Source organism: Rissa tridactyla, chromosome 22 (genome assembly GCF_028500815.1).
Source record: "Rissa tridactyla isolate bRisTri1 chromosome 22, bRisTri1.patW.cur.20221130, whole genome shotgun sequence".
NCBI lineage: Eukaryota > Metazoa > Chordata > Aves > Charadriiformes > Laridae > Rissa > Rissa tridactyla.
This window is the reverse complement of record NC_071487.1, coordinates 1,262,597-1,280,974: the sequence shown is the minus strand read 5'-3', so window position 1 is coordinate 1,280,974 and position 18,378 is coordinate 1,262,597. Positions and strand designations below refer to the sequence as shown.

The 18,378-nt window shown below is 43.4% G+C and overlaps 1 protein-coding gene across 5 annotated transcripts in view; it reads right to left on the bottom strand.

Moving 5' to 3' along the window:
- Window positions 1–18,378, bottom strand: part of ARHGEF18 (Rho/Rac guanine nucleotide exchange factor 18) — a 47,049-nt gene that overhangs the window by 13,903 nt on the left and 14,768 nt on the right. For 2 of the 5 annotated variants that reach the window (XM_054181878.1, XM_054181876.1), the window contains exons 11-17: window positions 7,865–7,932; window positions 6,219–6,282; window positions 2,996–3,140; window positions 2,073–2,185; window positions 1,768–1,908; window positions 1,049–1,299; window positions 184–309 (exon numbers count right to left, since the gene is read on the bottom strand). In XM_054181878.1, coding sequence (XP_054037853.1) covers window positions 184–309; window positions 1,049–1,299; window positions 1,768–1,908; window positions 2,073–2,185; window positions 2,996–3,140; window positions 6,219–6,282; window positions 7,865–7,932 — 908 coding nt within the window. Of the gene's footprint in view, window positions 1–183; window positions 310–1,048; window positions 1,300–1,767; window positions 1,909–2,072; window positions 2,186–2,995; window positions 3,141–6,218; window positions 6,283–7,864; window positions 7,933–13,974; window positions 14,067–18,378 lie in introns of those variants that run through there. The other 3 variants (XM_054181877.1, XM_054181879.1, XM_054181880.1) reach the window with 3 other exon arrangements.

The following is an 18,378-nucleotide window of genomic DNA, read 5'->3' as shown; positions in this document are numbered from 1 at the left end:
TTGCTAATTGCTGCTTTTTGTCCAAACAGCTCAAAAGATCTAAAATGCAACCCATCAAATAATGAGAATATGCCTCTAAGCCTGCTCATTCAAATTTAAGAGATCTTCAGGTACAAAATCAAACCTAAAGCGGTCAAGCATATTCTGCACAGTCAGAATGGGAGACTTCTGGTCATTGTTTACCTTTATTAAGTTCTGGAACTTCTTATTGCTTTGGAACAGGTCTTTATAATGACTAACAGCTTCATTGTGTCCACAACAGAACACACCGTATTTTTCTTTCATTCTCTCCCCATTTTCACCTGAAAACTAATTGGAAAGATAAAAATGAAAGACATGAATCATTACGAGTAAACCTACCTCCACTGCAAGACCCAGGTTTAACATGGTTTTATGGTAACTGATTTCTGAGACATTTCTTCAATATTTCAATTTCTTCTGTACAAGAAATGAGAGATTTATGCAGTGTGGCATCTGAGAGCTTGGAAAACCACGAGATAACCAAATATTAAATGATGCTTGTCATTATGAGAAGTTTTAAAAGGATTTCTGTGCCTCTGCACTTACAAAGACTGAGGACTGTAAAAGGTGAAGGGCAAAAAATGGTCACGATATATGAACGAAATTGTTGCATCCACTCCATATCGGAATGGGTGCTAAAGCTGTAATGAGTTCAAAGGACCTTTACTGCATTTTTAAAAGCTGAGAACCAAGAAGCTCGGCATTAAGTGCAGGAGAACGATGTTTGGGATGGGCACCAGGAACATGTTACTTTACGAAAAAATAGAACCAAATGAACAAATGAAAAATAGAACCAAACCATCTGCAGTCGCATATCCCACAACACGCATACGCACATGCCCAAAGAACGTTTAACGAACCTTTCACATTATTTGTGACCAGATACGTTCCTGGGACTCATGCTCCCACATTACACTGGGAGATAATCTTAAACCCAGTATGAAATCAGTCTTTACATAACATAACTTTAACCTTACAGTTAGCTTTTTAGAAATATAACAGACATTTGATAGAATTTAATTCGCACCTGTTTTACCAAGAGGTCCCCAATGTTCTGGATTATATAATTTCGGTCACTGCCTTCTTCCAAGGATTCCTTTCGTCGCTCCTTTAATTGGAGCAGAAATTGCCCATGCATCTCCAGCAGCTCATCCACACAGGGGAAGAGCTTGTTGATGACTGCATTTGGGAACTGCAGTTCCTCTCGCATGGCTTTGGAGTATACCTTCAGCATTATTTTCAGCGTTCTAACGTGGTGCATTTCAGTCTGCATTAGTTCTGGGCAAGGGGAAATAAAAAAAAATAAAAATCACAAACCATTTATATGCCGTGCAGTGACTAGTGAGATATGAAAGAGCAAGCTCTGAAAGCCACCATCTTTTGCACTGCTTTCTCCTTCACCGCAATCTTTGCATCACTGATGCGAAGCTCCTAAATTTGCCCTGTTAATGTCCCAACCAAACAGTGACAGACCCCACTTACTTAACCTTATGTCCCAGTTGCAGTTGAGCTATTCCTTAAATGCATAGCAGGGCTTTGCTGCTTACACAGGCATAGTGAAAACCATGGCTTGCTTGAAATCATTAATAGGAGGACTAAGACAGGTAACAGAGTTGAAAAATCTTCACTCTGTTTTAGTTTTCAAGCACAAGTCAAAATGGGAGCCAATAAAAATGATTCCTGCTTTGTTTCAAAACAGTGGCAGCATGAAATAGAACAAGTTAGAAGAATAACAAATACTCTTACCATAAATGACATCTTGCCTTTTTATAACATCTTTCTTTTGCCTCTTTGCATATGGCTGTTCCACTGCAACACTCCAAGACTCTGCCTCAAACTCATGAGCATCTGTTTCTATTTCGGTTCGGAGGGATACAGAATATGTATCTAGACCAAAAGCACATTCAATTTCAATTATTATTAAATCGTTTCCCACCATATCTCTCATTACCATCATTAACAAAAGCTGCAAGAGTACAAACATCTCAGTGCTGCTTTAAGACTGTGTAAGAAATTGCGTAAAACTCCTGAAAAGCACAGAAATTCCATACCTTCCAGAAAAATGGAGTCTGCTGTTGAAGGTGCAAGCGAGACAACATCATCTGAAGTCTGCTTAAATTTTATAAAGCCTGAATCCCCTTCATCCATGTCTCCTGAAATTAGCCTAAACGGCCAAAGAAATTAGACGAAGGGACCAAAACAGAACATTAACATTTTTTAAGTACCTTGACAAGAATAAAAAAATCCAACTACTTTAACAAGCAACTTTCCTAAAACTATCCTGCAATTAACTTAAAATAAATATATAAAAGCTATCATTGCACTCCATCTTTAAACAGTCCAATCAATTTAGCAACTCCATCACTGAAATATTACAGATTTAATTAGAGCAGCATGAGCAAACATGCAACTTCTGGTATGACATTTTAAGAGACATCACCTGGTGACAAGCCATTGCCAGTTCAGAGTACAAAGGGCACCTTCACTGAGAAGGGAGCATAACTGTGGCACATAAAAAGTAAACAACTACTTAAAAACAGCAGACAGCTTGGAATTTGTCTACTATTTTAATTAAGGTATCCTGCAATTTATAACACTGCTGCCTCCTACACTAGTCAGAACTAGCACAACCTAGAATAACTGATATTCAGAAGAGACTACTGAATTTCAACAAGTCTGAAGACAAATATACTCATGAAAAGCATCATCTAGACAGAGACAGTCAAATACTGCCCTATTCTACACAGTATCTTTCATGACACAGTACAGAGGGACTAAAGATGCTGTGATTTAAACAAAAAAATAGCTTACTGTTCAGGGAAATGAACTGCAGCATTAGAAGCTCAGTAAATCTCTTTTGAGCTTGAAAGGCAACGTGAGTTCTTGCTTTAGTTCTGTAATTGTTTTTCTTTTCACATTGGGGGGAGGGGGGGCAGCAGAAGCTAGCAAATTAGAAGAGAAACAGTTTACTTACCCAAATTTATTAACAGCTCCAGTAGTATTCAACGAAGACTGAGAATTTCCTCTTTGGGCGATAGTCATACCGAGATTCCGTGATAGTACTGGGGTGCCATCCGGTCCCAGGAGAAGACTTCGGGGCTGCTCCTTCAAAGAAGCGGCTAGAGAGGCAAAAATTGAATTGGTACTCAGAAAATGAGGCGTACACTGCAGATCGCCTGCTCTCAAACCTCTCTCTGAATGCGGACGGAGAACAGACAGGATCTTGGATGTCAAGAGCTCATTGTCCAAAAAAACATTCTCATTCCATTTTCTTGAAAAGGAACCACAAAAAGAGAGCTCAGGATGAGCTGGAATTGTATTGCTTCTGCCGCTGCTTTTTGAATTTGTATTCCCCATGCTCACTACTGGCTGCCCTCAGCCTTGGCACAGTAAAGTGGCCCCAGAGATGCACTGTTTTTATACTACCTGTGATCTTTCTAGAAATGTAAAGCTGCCACTTAACTTACTGTATTGGCTAAATCAGCAGGTCTGAAGTGCAGGAAATTGGTCCCTACTGTGCCCATTTAGTGTGGAAATTGCAAAGTATCCTCTCCTTTAGTAAAACACCAGAACCTACACACAATTATTCACACCCTACCGTATAAGGGCACAGAACATTTAACGGCAAACAAGAAAAATCTGAGATCACATAAAAACCACAAGTTCTTTGCAATGCTTATTGCTACACAGTGATTTATATCTGCATGCACATACACGGAAAGTAATAGATACCAGAGCTAAATTTAATTTTAATACTGCAGCTTTTTAATGCTTTTTAAATCTAGACAGACTGTGAACTGGAAAGATATTTAAAACTTTAATCACTATTACACGATACATGGAAGCCTGTAATAGACTTATAAAAAATGGATACAATTATTTAGCACTAATGTCTGTAATGAATGGTAAAGAACAGGAGACAAAATACATCCTTTTAAAAAAGGAACTTCAGGGAAGTCAAAGATGAAGAATCAGACAATCTTTAAAACTTCTCACTGAGAAGGTCTGCAGCTGCCCTTTTTCCAAAGTGCTTTTAAGGACATGGGAGTGGAAGAGATCTCACGGATCCTTGAACCCTGGGCTCTGCCATTGCAATGAAGCTTTATCTTACACCCAGACCGAACTCCTCCGCCAGCACCGTGTCTGGGAGGCTGCTCCACGATCTTGCTGTTGGAGCAGCTCAAGAGGGTCTCCAGTTCCCAGCCAAGGTTTATGCATCGTCAATTCCCAACTTTTCTTGTAAAAACACCGGTGTCTACCCATCCCCAAAAGTTCCCCTTTCTTAGTCTGCACTCCTTGGTGTACCTCCGCCAACAATCACCTCTCCCTCCACTTCCGCCTTGCTCAACCAAACGCAGCTAAATCAAGGTATTCATGGTTCTTCTCATAAAACAGGTTTTTCCACATTTCTTGATATCCCATACTCTACATCTGCTTGTCTCTCATTTCGTCTTCCTTGAAAGTTGATTAGAATCACATTAGGGCTGCAGGGGAAGTTTCATCAATGACATTTAATAGAAATTATATCACCGCATCTTTTCCTGATGGAAATACCTTTCCCAATACCTTGGGTTTGAAATCTCTTGGCTATGCACAGAGCACGTTCTCAGTCTACAACAAACTGGGTAAACTGAGTCCTCTTCCATCATTTCCAAATGATGGGCTCCAAGCCCACTACCCTGAAAGAGGAGACTAAATAGATATTAATAAGATTTGTAAAGGCAGATTTCTTAAACAAAGGCTTAATGATAAATGCCCTCCCATTCGGGGAAGTATTGAAATCATCAGCCATCAAGTTCTTTCTGTGCTCCACAAGCCAAGAACATAAAGTTCTGTTCTACAACGGTAGGCCAAATCTAAAAATTTCCAGAGGCCAAACACGGGGAGAGGGACGGGGGGACACAAACAACACAGTTTGTACCTTTCTTAAAAGGTACTTCTCTTTTACGTTGATACAATACCTTTGGCTTTTTTGCTGGGCCCCGCAGTTTGCAGTGTTATACTGTGGGTAAAGACATACAATGCCCATGCTATTAGCTGTTCCTTTAACTTCCAGCTTCTGCTTTTGACTATAGAAAATAAGTACTGGCTGCCTAGCAGAGTCTGCACCAACAAAAAGCCATTTTCTGAGTTCAATTAGCACTGTCTGCACACTGCTGAGCATCTGTATCGATCGTTGTTAACCTATCACACCAGACCAGACTGTGTACCACAGAGCTGTTTCAACAACAAGCCCTACAGCCAGCTTTTCCTATTTTCATTATTCCGTATTGTTTCCTATTTTAGGCTCTGCACTTTCCCCTAAATGCACAAAACCATTCTTGGTAACGCACACAGCCACTTATCTTCTTGTAACAATTACTCCCTTTGCCCTACCCCTTTGTAAGGATTGTTTCATAAAGAAGTACACCTTGCAATGCAAGTCAAATGATACCTAAACAAAAATACATGCGACACTCACAGTAATACCCAGACACTCATGTCACCTGTGTTTCTTACAGCCATCAAGGCAACCAAAGGGACCAACCGCAAGGCAGAAAATTCTGCTCTAGTTCAGGTCAATCACCTGAGAGCCAAGAAGCCTGTTCTGTTAATGCAAACCTTGTAACATCTACAAATTAAAATGCTATTTAAATCATACACCTGTGGCTGTGACAGTCTTTTCCAGTAGCAAAAAGCTATTTCAAAGCCTATGCTGCAACAGAGCTGTTCTTCTTGCTTTTTTTTTTTCTCCCAGATCCCTTTTCCCACTTTGTTTCAACAAAGATTTATGTTCAGACCATTAGTGCTAGCTTGTCTTAGAGATTTCTAGCAACCACTAGCTGCAGGCAAGTTTTAAATAGACAATTATGAAAATCTGATGTAAAACAAAGTTCACAGTTCTAGTCTTTTCAGAGGCCAGAGAATAGACAATCAATGAAAAACTAGCTTATTGATCCCTTTTCACCATGATATTTTGAGGTTACACAGCAAGAAGGTATAAAGAAAAATAAAAAGATAAAAAGATAAAAACACACAGGAGATTGCTAGGAGCTCTAAGCCATTCCCAATAGAAAAAAAAATGAAGCCATCTTATTAAAAGAGACCTTTTCTATACTTCAATAACACACTGTGTATAGCCTTTAAAACATATTAAAGAAAAAAAATACAATTGAACAGATAAGCCTTGAGCACAGAAATCATTCTTTAGTACAAACCTGGGGAAATGCACTGGGGCGAACTTTGTGGAGATCCAGAAGGTCTGTGCTGCAAATCTTTCTGCTATAGGAAAAAATACAATATTCTTACACATACAGACCAATCTTTCAGTCCAAAGTGAATAATATTTTTCCTGTCATATAGCACTAACTGTACATGAAGCTGTATGCTGAAAGTAGGAAAGATTTGACACAGTAACAGTTTTGATTTTTTCACATTCCAGAAGAATGGCATATAGACATTATGACTTTGTATAAAAACCCCATCAAGTATAAAACAGACTTTTGAAAGAGAACCAAAAATGAAGTTACAGCTGAATTAAAGCTGTGATCATAAATAATTTATTAAATGAAAGCAAACCTTTAACGTAGACAGTCTTCACCTACACATTGTTGCCGTTTAGTTCACAGCAACATTAACTAAACTAACCCGGACAGTTTCAACTAAAATTTAAAGTGCCCATTTAAAACTGCATCTTTGGTAATCCGTACAACTTTCTCGTTCTTACAACACTAGGACATTACAATTCATTGAGATATAATTTATCCAAGATGCAAAGAAATTAAATAAGTAATACAGTCTGTAAGAAATGGCTTTTTGGGAGTCCCGCTTCACTTTGAGCATCTCATTTCTGACTTCATTCCCCATATAATTTTGTGCTACCGCTCCCTCTTTGCTCTCTTTAGGAGTGATTTGTAAGGGCTGATTCAACCATGAAAGTTTGAGAGACAGTCAAGAGTGGAAATGAAAGCATCAGAGCAAGTGAATTTTTTGGTTTAAAAGGAAAATGCACAATGCCTTGAGAACTTTGTAAGTATATATCAAAAACCCCATAAGAACATTTCTGCCTTCAAAAGCGTTACACTCTAAATCACCAATGGCTGAAAGCACTTCCTCTAACCTCCAATTGCCCAGGTTTGAGCTGTTCTGCTCTCTCTTTTCCCCCTCATGGTACTCCCTAATCTGCTATCAGGCTCTGAAATCATCAACACTTGCACGTTAAAATAAACTGAAAGTCCCTCAAGTATAATTAGTTATAAGGAGGAGGAAATGATTTTCAAAACCAACAGCAGAATAAAAAACACAAGAGATAGACAGCTATCTGAAACGAACCTGTGACCTTACATGCAATCACAGGCACCACAGTGACACAGATAAGAAACGAACAGCTTAGCAAGATATGAAGTTCATCACAGTTCAAAAATGAAATCTCTTATTCTGCATTGCTCAGCTTATAAATAATACACAACTGTTATAACCAAATTCCTCTCTACCCCTCACACTCTTCCATCAGCTTTGAGATGGCATAACCTATTGAAATACAGTGGCATAAAATTCAGAAGTACTGTATAATTCAATTATGTTCCCCAAAAACGTGATAGATTCAAGCATTCATAGGGGTCAGTCACAGTTCTGACAGACACAAGCAATGGTAAGTAATTTTCAGTACAGCAATAACACATTTCACCTTATTTTCCCTACATGTATTGTCATAAATTACTATAATAACAAGTGAATAACCATTCAACGTCTTGAAGAGGTAGGGCAAGATTCTGTACCGATGTAAATTAAAACACAGGCACTAGATTAAACTTACTATGTCAATCATTGTTATTATAAACGAAGAACAAGTTTTAAAACCCACCTTGGGTCTGATGCTGCTGCATTCAGCCAGTAAACTCTTGCAGTTCTTATGGACATTCACTGCACAATCTGAAACACACATAAATTATTCTCGTCATTCCCATCTAGGGACAGGAAGAGTGACACATTGACACATAAAAGATCTTAATTTTGGAAGCGATGCAGAGTAAGCTCAGGTGTTTCAGCGAGCTCGTTGTGCATGTTCTGTTCTTGATTTTACACCAAATACTCGAGCTTTGTCAGGAAGACTCAGAATCACTGATAACGCAATTGACACACGCAAGCACAAAGAGACGCTCCTGAATGCACTAACAGCATTCTGCTTAATCTCCACTCAACCAGAGCACCGCTGTCCTCATATCTGCAAAGGCCCTTTCCATATATCACAATTCAAAAAGCAATGCAAAGCGGCAGCAATTCGCTTGGCTCCATGCAAATAGCTGCCCTCCTGCATGGAGTATTAGCAGGGGCTGAAGTAACTACAGTGAAGTTCAAGCCGCACCACAGAATCACCTGAGCATTACCACTTTTCTGGCTTCACAAAGAAGCTATTTCCAGATAAAGGAACTAAAGCAGCCCTCCCGCACCCAAAAGGCGTAAACCCACTATACTATAGTAAAATCCAATCTCTTTTTTTCCTTATAATAAGTACTGCTTGAGAAAACAGGATAACTGGTAACATCAAGTATTTTCTGCAGTCTCTCTGCCCATCTATAAAATAAGATCCTTCATCAGAAGCAGGACACCGCAACTCAGACAGTAAAGGAAACCAGGATTTGTTCTTCCCATATATTTCAGGCATGCCTGATAAAAGAGAAATAGAACAAAACTGGGAAGACGAACACGACACCTCCTAGGGAAAAGCCTGTTTGTTTAAAGCACGGAGGAAAAACTAAGGTCTCTTCATCCAAACAGAACTATCACCCCCGCCCGGCGCCAGGACTGGTGTCGTGCTTTAAGGATCCTGGCTAATGTAGAGAAGTGATTACTTTTAAGCATTTTCCATAATTACAGTAAAACTCTGAGAACAGGAGCAAAATGCTCACTTGGCCTTAAACACAAATAAGTTAATAAAGATATAAAAACAAGACTGAAAGACTGAGTGCACAGACCTGAGAGATGCTTACGTGTTATCCAACTTCCACAAGTGTGGGAAATCGGAGCAGAATATGGCACTCTGAGCGCCTGCCACACACAACATCTCCACAAAAACAATCACCTCCCAGAACTCCGCTCTTATTTGTGCTGCTTCTACCAATACCGCACCCCATGCAACAAAACAAAAGGCGGTATATCTAATTTCAGATGTGTGTGCCTCTCTAAACGTATGATAAAAATGTATTAAAATTACCCACTCACTAAAACTAGGTAGAGGATAACAAATATATTAGCTATTGCAGCATTGATAAGGCCTGCACCTATCACCAAAAATGAAGAGCGTGTTAAGACATGCCACAACAACAAACAACTAGTTGACAATGGAAACCCCTTTCCTCCTGAGACAAAGGAGCAAACTGTAGGACAAAAACCACCGCACAAAAGGAAACAGAAAAAATTCTCCATGACGTCAAGCTGGGTTGGATTCCAGTCTCGCTTACAGATGGGCTCCCTTCGGGACAGAACGGGCACACGGAGGGAGGGATGTGTTCATACAGCCACTGCCCTCCCCAGAGGCCCCGCGACATCGCCTCTCCTCCCGAAATCCACTTCATTCATCTACAGTTGTGTAATACAGTCATCGATAAACATTTTATCAAACTTTAACTAGGCATTCATATTCCCTGACATTTACATATCAGTGATTACCATGCGATAATTCTTTTCTATTAATGATTAGTAGGTGCAATTCTGCTTCAAAAGCTTGGGCACCTTGATAAGATAACTGTAAAAGGGCTATCAACTTAAGAATATATTTCAATTTTAAAACCCTGCACTCATTATGTTAGAGATAACAGCTTATAACACTCTCGGTAGGTATTTTTCACTTAATTACTTAATATATCTAGTAGTGCTATGTATTGGTTTCCTATGCTGCTGAAAGATTCTTTACATAACAGGAGAGAACATACTAGAAAACAGGAAAAGCCTCAGAAAACTGCAGGTGAATCCAAGGATTTGATTCTCCAAGAGACTATTTGAAATGCAATTAACTTAGTGATTTCCAAGTGGCATTATTTTTGCCCACGTAAGAGAAGAGAATTTTGAAAACTGGCAGAAGAATCAGGCTGTTTTATAAGCACACTGCATTTTACAAAATACGCTCCTGCTTTCCCTGTTCAACACACTTTTGCAGACAGCGCTGAACCAACTACACTCCAATTCAGGATGAGAACAAGCATTCGAATACTAGAGGATTTGATTTCCATTTTCTGAACATAGTATCTCTTTGCATTCTTTATTCTTCTGGACAGCCTCTCTGAACGGGGTATTGGAGAACTGCAGGGGTCAAGAAAACAGCAAAGAGAAGAATGAGGGACTGAGGACAGTGAAGAAGTGACAGGAACCTGCACACATTGAGACGGATATTTAAGGGCAGAGATAGATATGAAGGGTTGTTACAGGTGTACAGAAATAATAGATATCTAACCTTAGAATGCACAGATGGCAATCTGAAGAAATGAAGCATTGGTAAATTCAAAACTGACCAAGAGAAACATTTTTGCATGTACTATCAGTAACTAGTAGCATTCCATTTTATTCAGATCAATTATTTGGGAAGGTACCAAAATGAAATGGACAGTTATGTGAGCAAGTTCTTCTCAAACTGGAGAGGCACAGAAGGTATTTCTGAGAAAGACAGAGATAAAAACTCAAGAGGACTGCCATCCAGGCTCTTCCCTTCCTCTTCCCCGTCCTCTCCTCCCTCGATCACTCACTGGAACTGCAGGAAGATTAATTTAGCAGGGAAAAACACATCCTCCAAGCGATTTCATTTCGACACAGACCCTGCAGAAGGGCTGTAGCTCTGACTACTGCTGAGAACATCAGTTAAACCGCCTGCACACCCAGAAAGTCCAAGGATTTGGGTTACCTTGACTGGATGGGGGCAGGACCCCCACTGCTAGAGCTAAAGGTACAACAGCAATCGATACCACAAACAGCATGGCAACTAAGCAAACCCACCGTGGTTGTTTCTGGGCTTAAATCCACAGTTTGGGAATTAAGACTGAGAATTTTGGGAGCATCACATTATCGCACTTCTGCTCACGATGGGGCTGTCACTGCCTCTGCAGCATTCTGTGTGGGCTGGTGCCAGCGATGACCTATTGCTCATTGACAGACCAACTGAAACAGGGGCCTCATTCAGCAAAGGAGCACTTAAGACCAGGAGGCTCATAAACATCATAAAAGATCCTGTTCATGATTGAGGGTAATGAAATTAATATCTAGTATAATAAAAAAAAACCTTCCCTTATTAATGAGATGCTTTCCCAAAGGCTCACAGGAACCAATTTACAACTTAAGAGCATTTTATTGGACAATGCATCCCAATGCCCAAAAGCCTAACACTGATTCACAGTATGCAAGAGGGCAATGAACCCAGCTGAAAAAGGGCAGGAGAATACATTTTCTCCCCCAGCTGGAATACCTTCCACTGGATCAGACACTGGCAATGTCCTATAAATGTCTTCCAGAATTGGATTCCAGGACAAATCTATGACTCACCAGGTATTATGAGTATTATGACCCTGACCTTTGGTCTGGAACGGTCCTGCCCAATAAAATAACCCTTAAAAGGCCACTTGCAAACAACTACAACTAACAGGCAGATACGCTGTGATTAACCTAAAATTGAACTACTGATTTTTTTTCCCCTCAAACATATGCTTTTTGGTGTTTTTTAAATGACATTAAAAAACCCCTTTAAAACAGCTAAGTTCAGGCAGGGACACCTTTTAACAATACAACGATACAAGGACTTCAAGCACTATCTTAATGCTAAGGATATATTCACCACCTGTTAAATCCAACCAGCAGAAGAGCACCACGGACAAAATAGTTTTCTTGTGAAATTAATAATTTTTCTGTTTTCATGTGTCCGATGCTCCAGGGATCAAAGAAAATCTCTTCCCTCTTTCCTCACCCTTACACCATACAAGTTAATTGCTCTCTCTGCAACTGACAAAGGAAACAACTTGCATATGAATGATTAATGCAGTATATAAAATCTGAATTTATACATAGAGATACGCAACACAACAGCTGAGAAACATTTCAAACCACTACAGCATTCCAGAAAGAGCAAGGGACTCTGTGATCAATCTCCTCAGGAAAGAGGAGGAGTTTCAGTGGAACATGAAGAAGTTTCTGTATTCGGTAAATCCAGGTCATGTATCTGCAGGAACTCAGAGCAGATTTAACTTTGTCCTAGTGGCTTTGGTGACTGGTGTTTACTTGTTTTGCTAACTCGCCTAATTACACACAGGCAGAAACCAAAAACTGGAAGGGTGCAGGCTGATGAGATACTTCACATTCTGAAATAGAGACAGTCCATGCGAGAAAGCAATGACACTAAATTACCAAGTTTCATCTTCCCTGTTAAAGCATTCGTCTCTGTCTCCAAAAACAACCTATAATTACTTTATCCCTGTATCTGGGTTTATTGTCAAAATATCAGATAGATGGATGGCGGGGTGGGGTTGTGTCGTTCCCAGCACTCCAAGTTCTGGTGACCTTGGGGTTTTCTTTGAGCACAGAAACCCAAACCAAACAAACGAACAACTGATGTTTCTGTTTTTAAACAATGTAAACTAAAATTAGCATATTATCCTAAGAGAAATACGAATACCCTTTCAATTCTCTCACGCTGAACCCTTCCCCCATTCTACAGGAACGCTACAGGACTGAAGCAGCAACTATGACAATCATAAAAGGTATTTAAAATATTTCATAGGTAAACATTAGGTGGAACTACAACACACAATGTCTGATGGCTCCTGTTTGAGAGCCATATTTCATGGGTTGATTTCTTCTGTGATACGAAAGAGAAACTATTACCTTGTAACTTCATAAATTTTTAAAAAAGAGCCAAACAAAAAACCCACCTACAAAACTGTCTCCTAAGAGGGGAATGAGAAGGAACTGAGAAGCATCCATTTCTTCGCTTGGTTTTACATAGAAGACACACAGATACTCCAGTAACAAAACCACAGCATAAAATCTTCAAATAGTATTCAGAAATTCTGCTTATTTTTTAGGGCAGCAAAACCAAATGCAGTACCAGAAACACTGAGAAAACTCATTCAGCTTTGAATCACTCCTCCAAAAATCTATCACCGCTCCTACCGCTGTTTCCTTTCCAGCGCGTACAATCTAAACCTCCAATCTGATACTATCTCCTGCTCCTCTCCCTAATATGCCAGGGCTGTGGAATATTTAAAACGGGTCAGTGATCACAGTTGTGGATAAGAGGTTTTCACCACTATTTTTTTTTTTTCCTAACACATTTAAAGGTCTTTTTATGCACATCCCAGACTTTTCCCGCTGCTGCAGCACTAGTACTACGTGTGTAACAACCGAGCAGACGAGGCACAGGAATTCCTTGTCACAAGCACGAGGATGCTCGGACTCAAGCTGTGCCATAAAATGAACCAGTTTCGCATGGGGCTACACCAGCTCACGTCCCCAGCGCACAGCCATATTTCAGCTCCTTCCTTACCCCCTGAAAGAGGTCTCTTGGATAAAGACTGGATCTTCACATGCTATGCCTAGTCCCCCGCGTTAATCCCTGAGCTGCTAACGTTGGGACGGCCACAAACCCTGCAGGATTTGTCAGAAAGGGCAGATAAACCCTGGCCAAACTCTGGCTCTCAACCGCGCTGCCATGGAGGCCGGCCTTGTGTACCTGCCCACTGCCGGAGGTTGCCAGGCGGCAGCGGCCGGCGGGCAGGCTCCCCCCCCGCAGCTCCCCACCGAAAACCCCCTCAGCAACGCCGGGAGCAGCGCTGCCCCGCCACAAGGACCGGGAGGCGAAGGCCAGTCACCGGGCCGCGGCCTCCCATTGCCCCGGGGAAGGGGGCTCGCGGGGCCGGGGTGGGGGGTGTTGCCGCGGGGAGCCGGGGGCCGAGGCTCGGGGCGCCGGCGGGCGCGCTGTCAACCCCGGTCTCTTACCGGACTCCCCGGGGAGCCGCCGGTTGCACTCTCGGTCCCGGGAGCCGCCGCCACAGCAACAGGAAACGCCCCCGTGTCCCCGGAAGCAAAAGGGAGCCGAGGGTGCACGCCTGCGCGCCGCCGCCCGGCCGAGGGGAGGGTCCCTTGTCCCGCAGGGTGGGCGCGACCGTTCGCGCTCCCCGCCGTCCCCTCAGGGAGGGCACGGTCACCCCCGGTCTCCGCTTTCTTCTCAGGGAGGGCACGACCGCCCTCGGCCCGCGCTTCTCCTTCCGAGAAGGATACGACCACCCCTGGCCCGCGCCTTCTCCTGAGGGAGGGCACAACCATCTCGGCTCTGGCTTTCCCCTCAGGGAGGGCACAACCACCCCATCCCGCACTTTGTTCTCAGGGAGGGCATGACCACCCTCAGCCCGTGCTTTTCCTTTAGGGAGGGCACAAGCACCCTCATCCCGCACTTTCTCCGCGGGGAGGGCACGACCACCTCAGCTCGCGCTGTCCCGTCTGAGTGCACAACCACCCCCAGCCGCCTCATTCTCCTCAGGGAGGGCATGAACGGCCTCATCCCGTGCTTGCTTCTCGGGGAGGGCAAGACCACACCTCAGCCCATGTTGTCCCCTGAGGGACGGCACGACCACCACCATCCTCAGCCCGGCTCCTGGGATGGGGGAGGCGGCTGGCGGCGAGAGCCCCCAGGCCTCTCCCTGAGGAGGGTCCCAGGCCTGAGAACCGCTGCGGGCTCTCCCCTGCCCCAGCCGGCGGAGGTAAAACATCCCAACCACGGGGCACCTCCAGGGGACCTGCCTTCCATCAGTGCCTGGCCGCGGCAGGAACAAAGACAAAACAGGCCCTTAACGGATGGGATGTAGCATCCCGAGGGACAGCTTTAACGTGGGAGTTCATGTGTTTGCACGGCGCCCGGGACTTACTCTAAATACTTAATTTGTTATTAAAAGCCTGTTGGGATTTGCCATTCGGCGCGTGCTGCAGTGTTTATGGGCGCCCCTGCCGAGGCGAGGTCGGGGTGCCCGGCGCGCTGGCAGGGCGCTGGCTTCCTTCTCCCCCCCGCGCCCGTGAGCGCCTGCCCGGGCCTTCGCAAATGACCCCTGCGCAGGCAAACGGCAAAAACAAAGGCGAATTATCTTCTCTATCAGCAGATTCATGCCCTGACTTGTACAGCTAAATTGCTTGCTGGAAAAAACACCTTTTCCCTGACAACAGTAAGGGCTGACCCAGTACTAGGACCAGGCTGCTGGAGTGCTCTGTGCAGGGAGGAAAAATGAGAAGAGCTCATGACCTAACCTTACCTCCTGATCTATGATTCACTCCAAGGACTTAAAATACTGATCTCCGTCGCAAGTTTGTCATGTTTTTAAGTCACGCACATCCAGGTTGCCCATCAAGCTTGAAAATGCAACGTACGCGATTACAAAACAAACTTCCTTCTCAAAATCCACCCTACAGCCTTCCCGCGCTGCTTTGAAAGAACCTGCCACCATTTGGGCTGGAAATGTGCTGAAATCCTAGACTACCCTGGGACCAATATTGTCTCTGGTTTCCACACTGCAACCTGTTCAATCGATTTTATTTTTTCGTCTTCATCTTATAGTTGCAAGCTTTTCAGAAGTATTCCCTTTTGTGCTGCTTCTGTACAAGACTAAGTACACTAAGGTCCCTGTTGTTTACTGGGGCCTCTCAGCACTGCTGAGAAATAATCATTAAATAAAGTAGTTTGGGGGTAAACAGCTGGCTGTCACTTGGTGACAGATTAATCCTTAGACACTTCAAACTTTGTGCTTCGCTATAATATAAAAGTAAAGCATTGCAGATTACCCAACTACAGCTGTCACGGAGGGAACGTGCTGTGCTTGTGCAGCTGGCCTCAGGGCACCTCCACAAAATCAGCGCAAAATCTGGCAGAGCAACCAGCTGAAAGACTCCGTAGCTTAGAGCTAAGGTTTGGATTGCAAAGAAGAGAAGAGCGCTGACTTTCTAATCCTCTGTAATTCTATAATAACAACAGATTTCTTATTGAATGAGTTGCAGGTAGATTACTGCTGTGCAGCCTTATGCATTTGTCTGGCCAAGTGTACAAGATCCTGAAGTTTTAGCAAGGAATGCAAGGAGCAGCACCTTGGAGATGTTCCAGATGAAGGCAACACTGCTCAGATACAAAAAAGAAAGTGAAAAGCAGAAAAGGAGAAGCACTGAGATGAGTATGTTCTTCAGCTTCCTTTTCTAAAACCTCTAGGGTTTGGCAGAGCCAGCTGTATGTCAGCAGACGCATCGCTCAGTGTTTCCTCTGAAACCAGCACTGCAGACCGCTTTCACATTTGCTTTAGATCCTGCTTCATCGGCTTATAATGGCATTAACCCACAGCCTGTCGCAGTCGCTCTGGTTTGCCTATTTTATCTGGATTCCTGTCAGCAATCAATTATTCCAAGCGGGACTCCCAGTCCATGTATCACTGTCATCATGTTACAGCACCCAAACCTCTCCCCCCGCCCCAAAATAAAAGCTTTTTGGTGGCTGTGTCTCCCTCCAGAAATGCCAAGTTTCAGGTTGCCTGTTGCTTTTCAGATTTCTCAGGACTCTGTGTGGGCCATGAGCAGAAATTTCAGGATAGAAAATCAAGTAATTCCTCCTTGTTTTAAGCCAAAACTCTCCTTCCTGTATTAGCTTATTGGTGCTGCACTGGGAATCCTAAAAGCAAAAGTGTGCTGGCACAAGTGCCGAGTGAGAGGTGAATTTCACACTGAATTTCAAGTCCCAACCGAAAGCCACACTGGCCTCCTTCCTTACAGATAAAGCAGCATGGATGGAGGATGTTTGCCTGAGAAACTGCAGAGACCCATTTACTGGCAGAACCATTGTGAGAAAGGAAATGATTCTCCAAACGTCTTTCACAACGTGCCTTAAATAAATCCTGGAAACTAGTTGTTACTGTAATTTCTTATAAATCAGCCTGTATACTGGAGCGCTCAGCAAGGGTCAGGCTAGGGCAGGTGGACAGTCTGATGTCCAGCACAGCCTGTATTATTCAGGAAGATTCATTAAACTGAGCACCTTCTCTTAAAGAAGAGGAGGAATTTGTCTGAAGCCTACTGTTGCAGCTATAGGTTTCCTTTTGAAGAGGATGGCCGATCTGGCCTCCCTACGGGGGCTAGGGCTCTATTTTTCCTATAAAGTAATAGGTAACTCAACTGATGATGATGTAGAAGACCCACCTCTACCCCAGTGCTCAGCTCAAGCTGCGAGGAGAGAAGCAATCCTCTTACCATCCATATTCCGTGCCATATCCTTGGCTCACCTCCATGGCACAGCCTGCTTGGAGAGCTCTCCTCCTGTCAGGGTTTTCCTGGGACTCATCTAACTCCTGTTGTATAAACTCTGGGAGCGTGTTTATAAAAGAGGATTAATTTAGACACAGAACCTTCTCCACCCTTGACAGCAAAGGCTCAAAAGGAGCTTTCTCTATTTCCAGGTGAGCAATAATTCTAGAGACGCACAGCTCAAAGTTTATGTAGGAGCAAAGTTTGGGTGGCCACTGTTGTGGAGATCCCAGCGACTGCAATCATTCCTCTTTGTTTTTCATCCCTGCCAGGCTCCTAACGTCACATCTGTGAGACTCTGAAGCTGCAGAAACTCTCCTGCATTCATACTCTCGACACACACCGCAGCCTCCTTCCCTCGTTCACTGGGAGACTTCGTGCCGTGTGGTGTCAGGATAGATGGGAGGAATCAGATGGGAGAGGGAAACATGTTACCATGTACAGGGCCCCCTGAGATGCCTACCTTCTTCACAGCTCACATGCATGTTTCTAGCAGAGTGATGACTCCTGAATTAAAAGCAGAATTCCTCCTGCTGTTACTTTCCGTAGTAAGAAGACCTCTCACTCCTCTATTTCATCACATGGTAGCCACTGGACTTTTTGTGTCCACAAGACAGTGGAAAAACCTTAGACTTCCTAATCACTTCCCTACCCTTCATCCCCCTGGCTTCAGCTCATCCCTATCTTTAACCACCATCTTTTCTTCTCTTGTCTTTCGAAGAGCCTGTTTTGTCTTCTACCACGTGGTGGTGCTGCAGTTAAAAATACCATGGCGATAACACAACCAGCAGCACCTGACCATGAGATGGACCGAGAGCTGGCCGAGGGCCAAAGCGTATAGATGGTGAAGTGTGAGTTCATGATGAGAAAACAAGAGGAGCAGCCAAATAGGCTCAGATCCTGGCAGCAGCTACAGCTCGGACTGAGCCCTGACAGAGCAGCTCGCACTTCTGAAAAGCTGGCCTGCCGCTCTGGCTACGGGGTGGCCCCGGAGCTTGCTTTTCAAGAGCCCTATCAGTGACTTGTCAGGAGGCCACGCACTGCTTCTAGCTGCAATAACGGGAGTTAGTGATA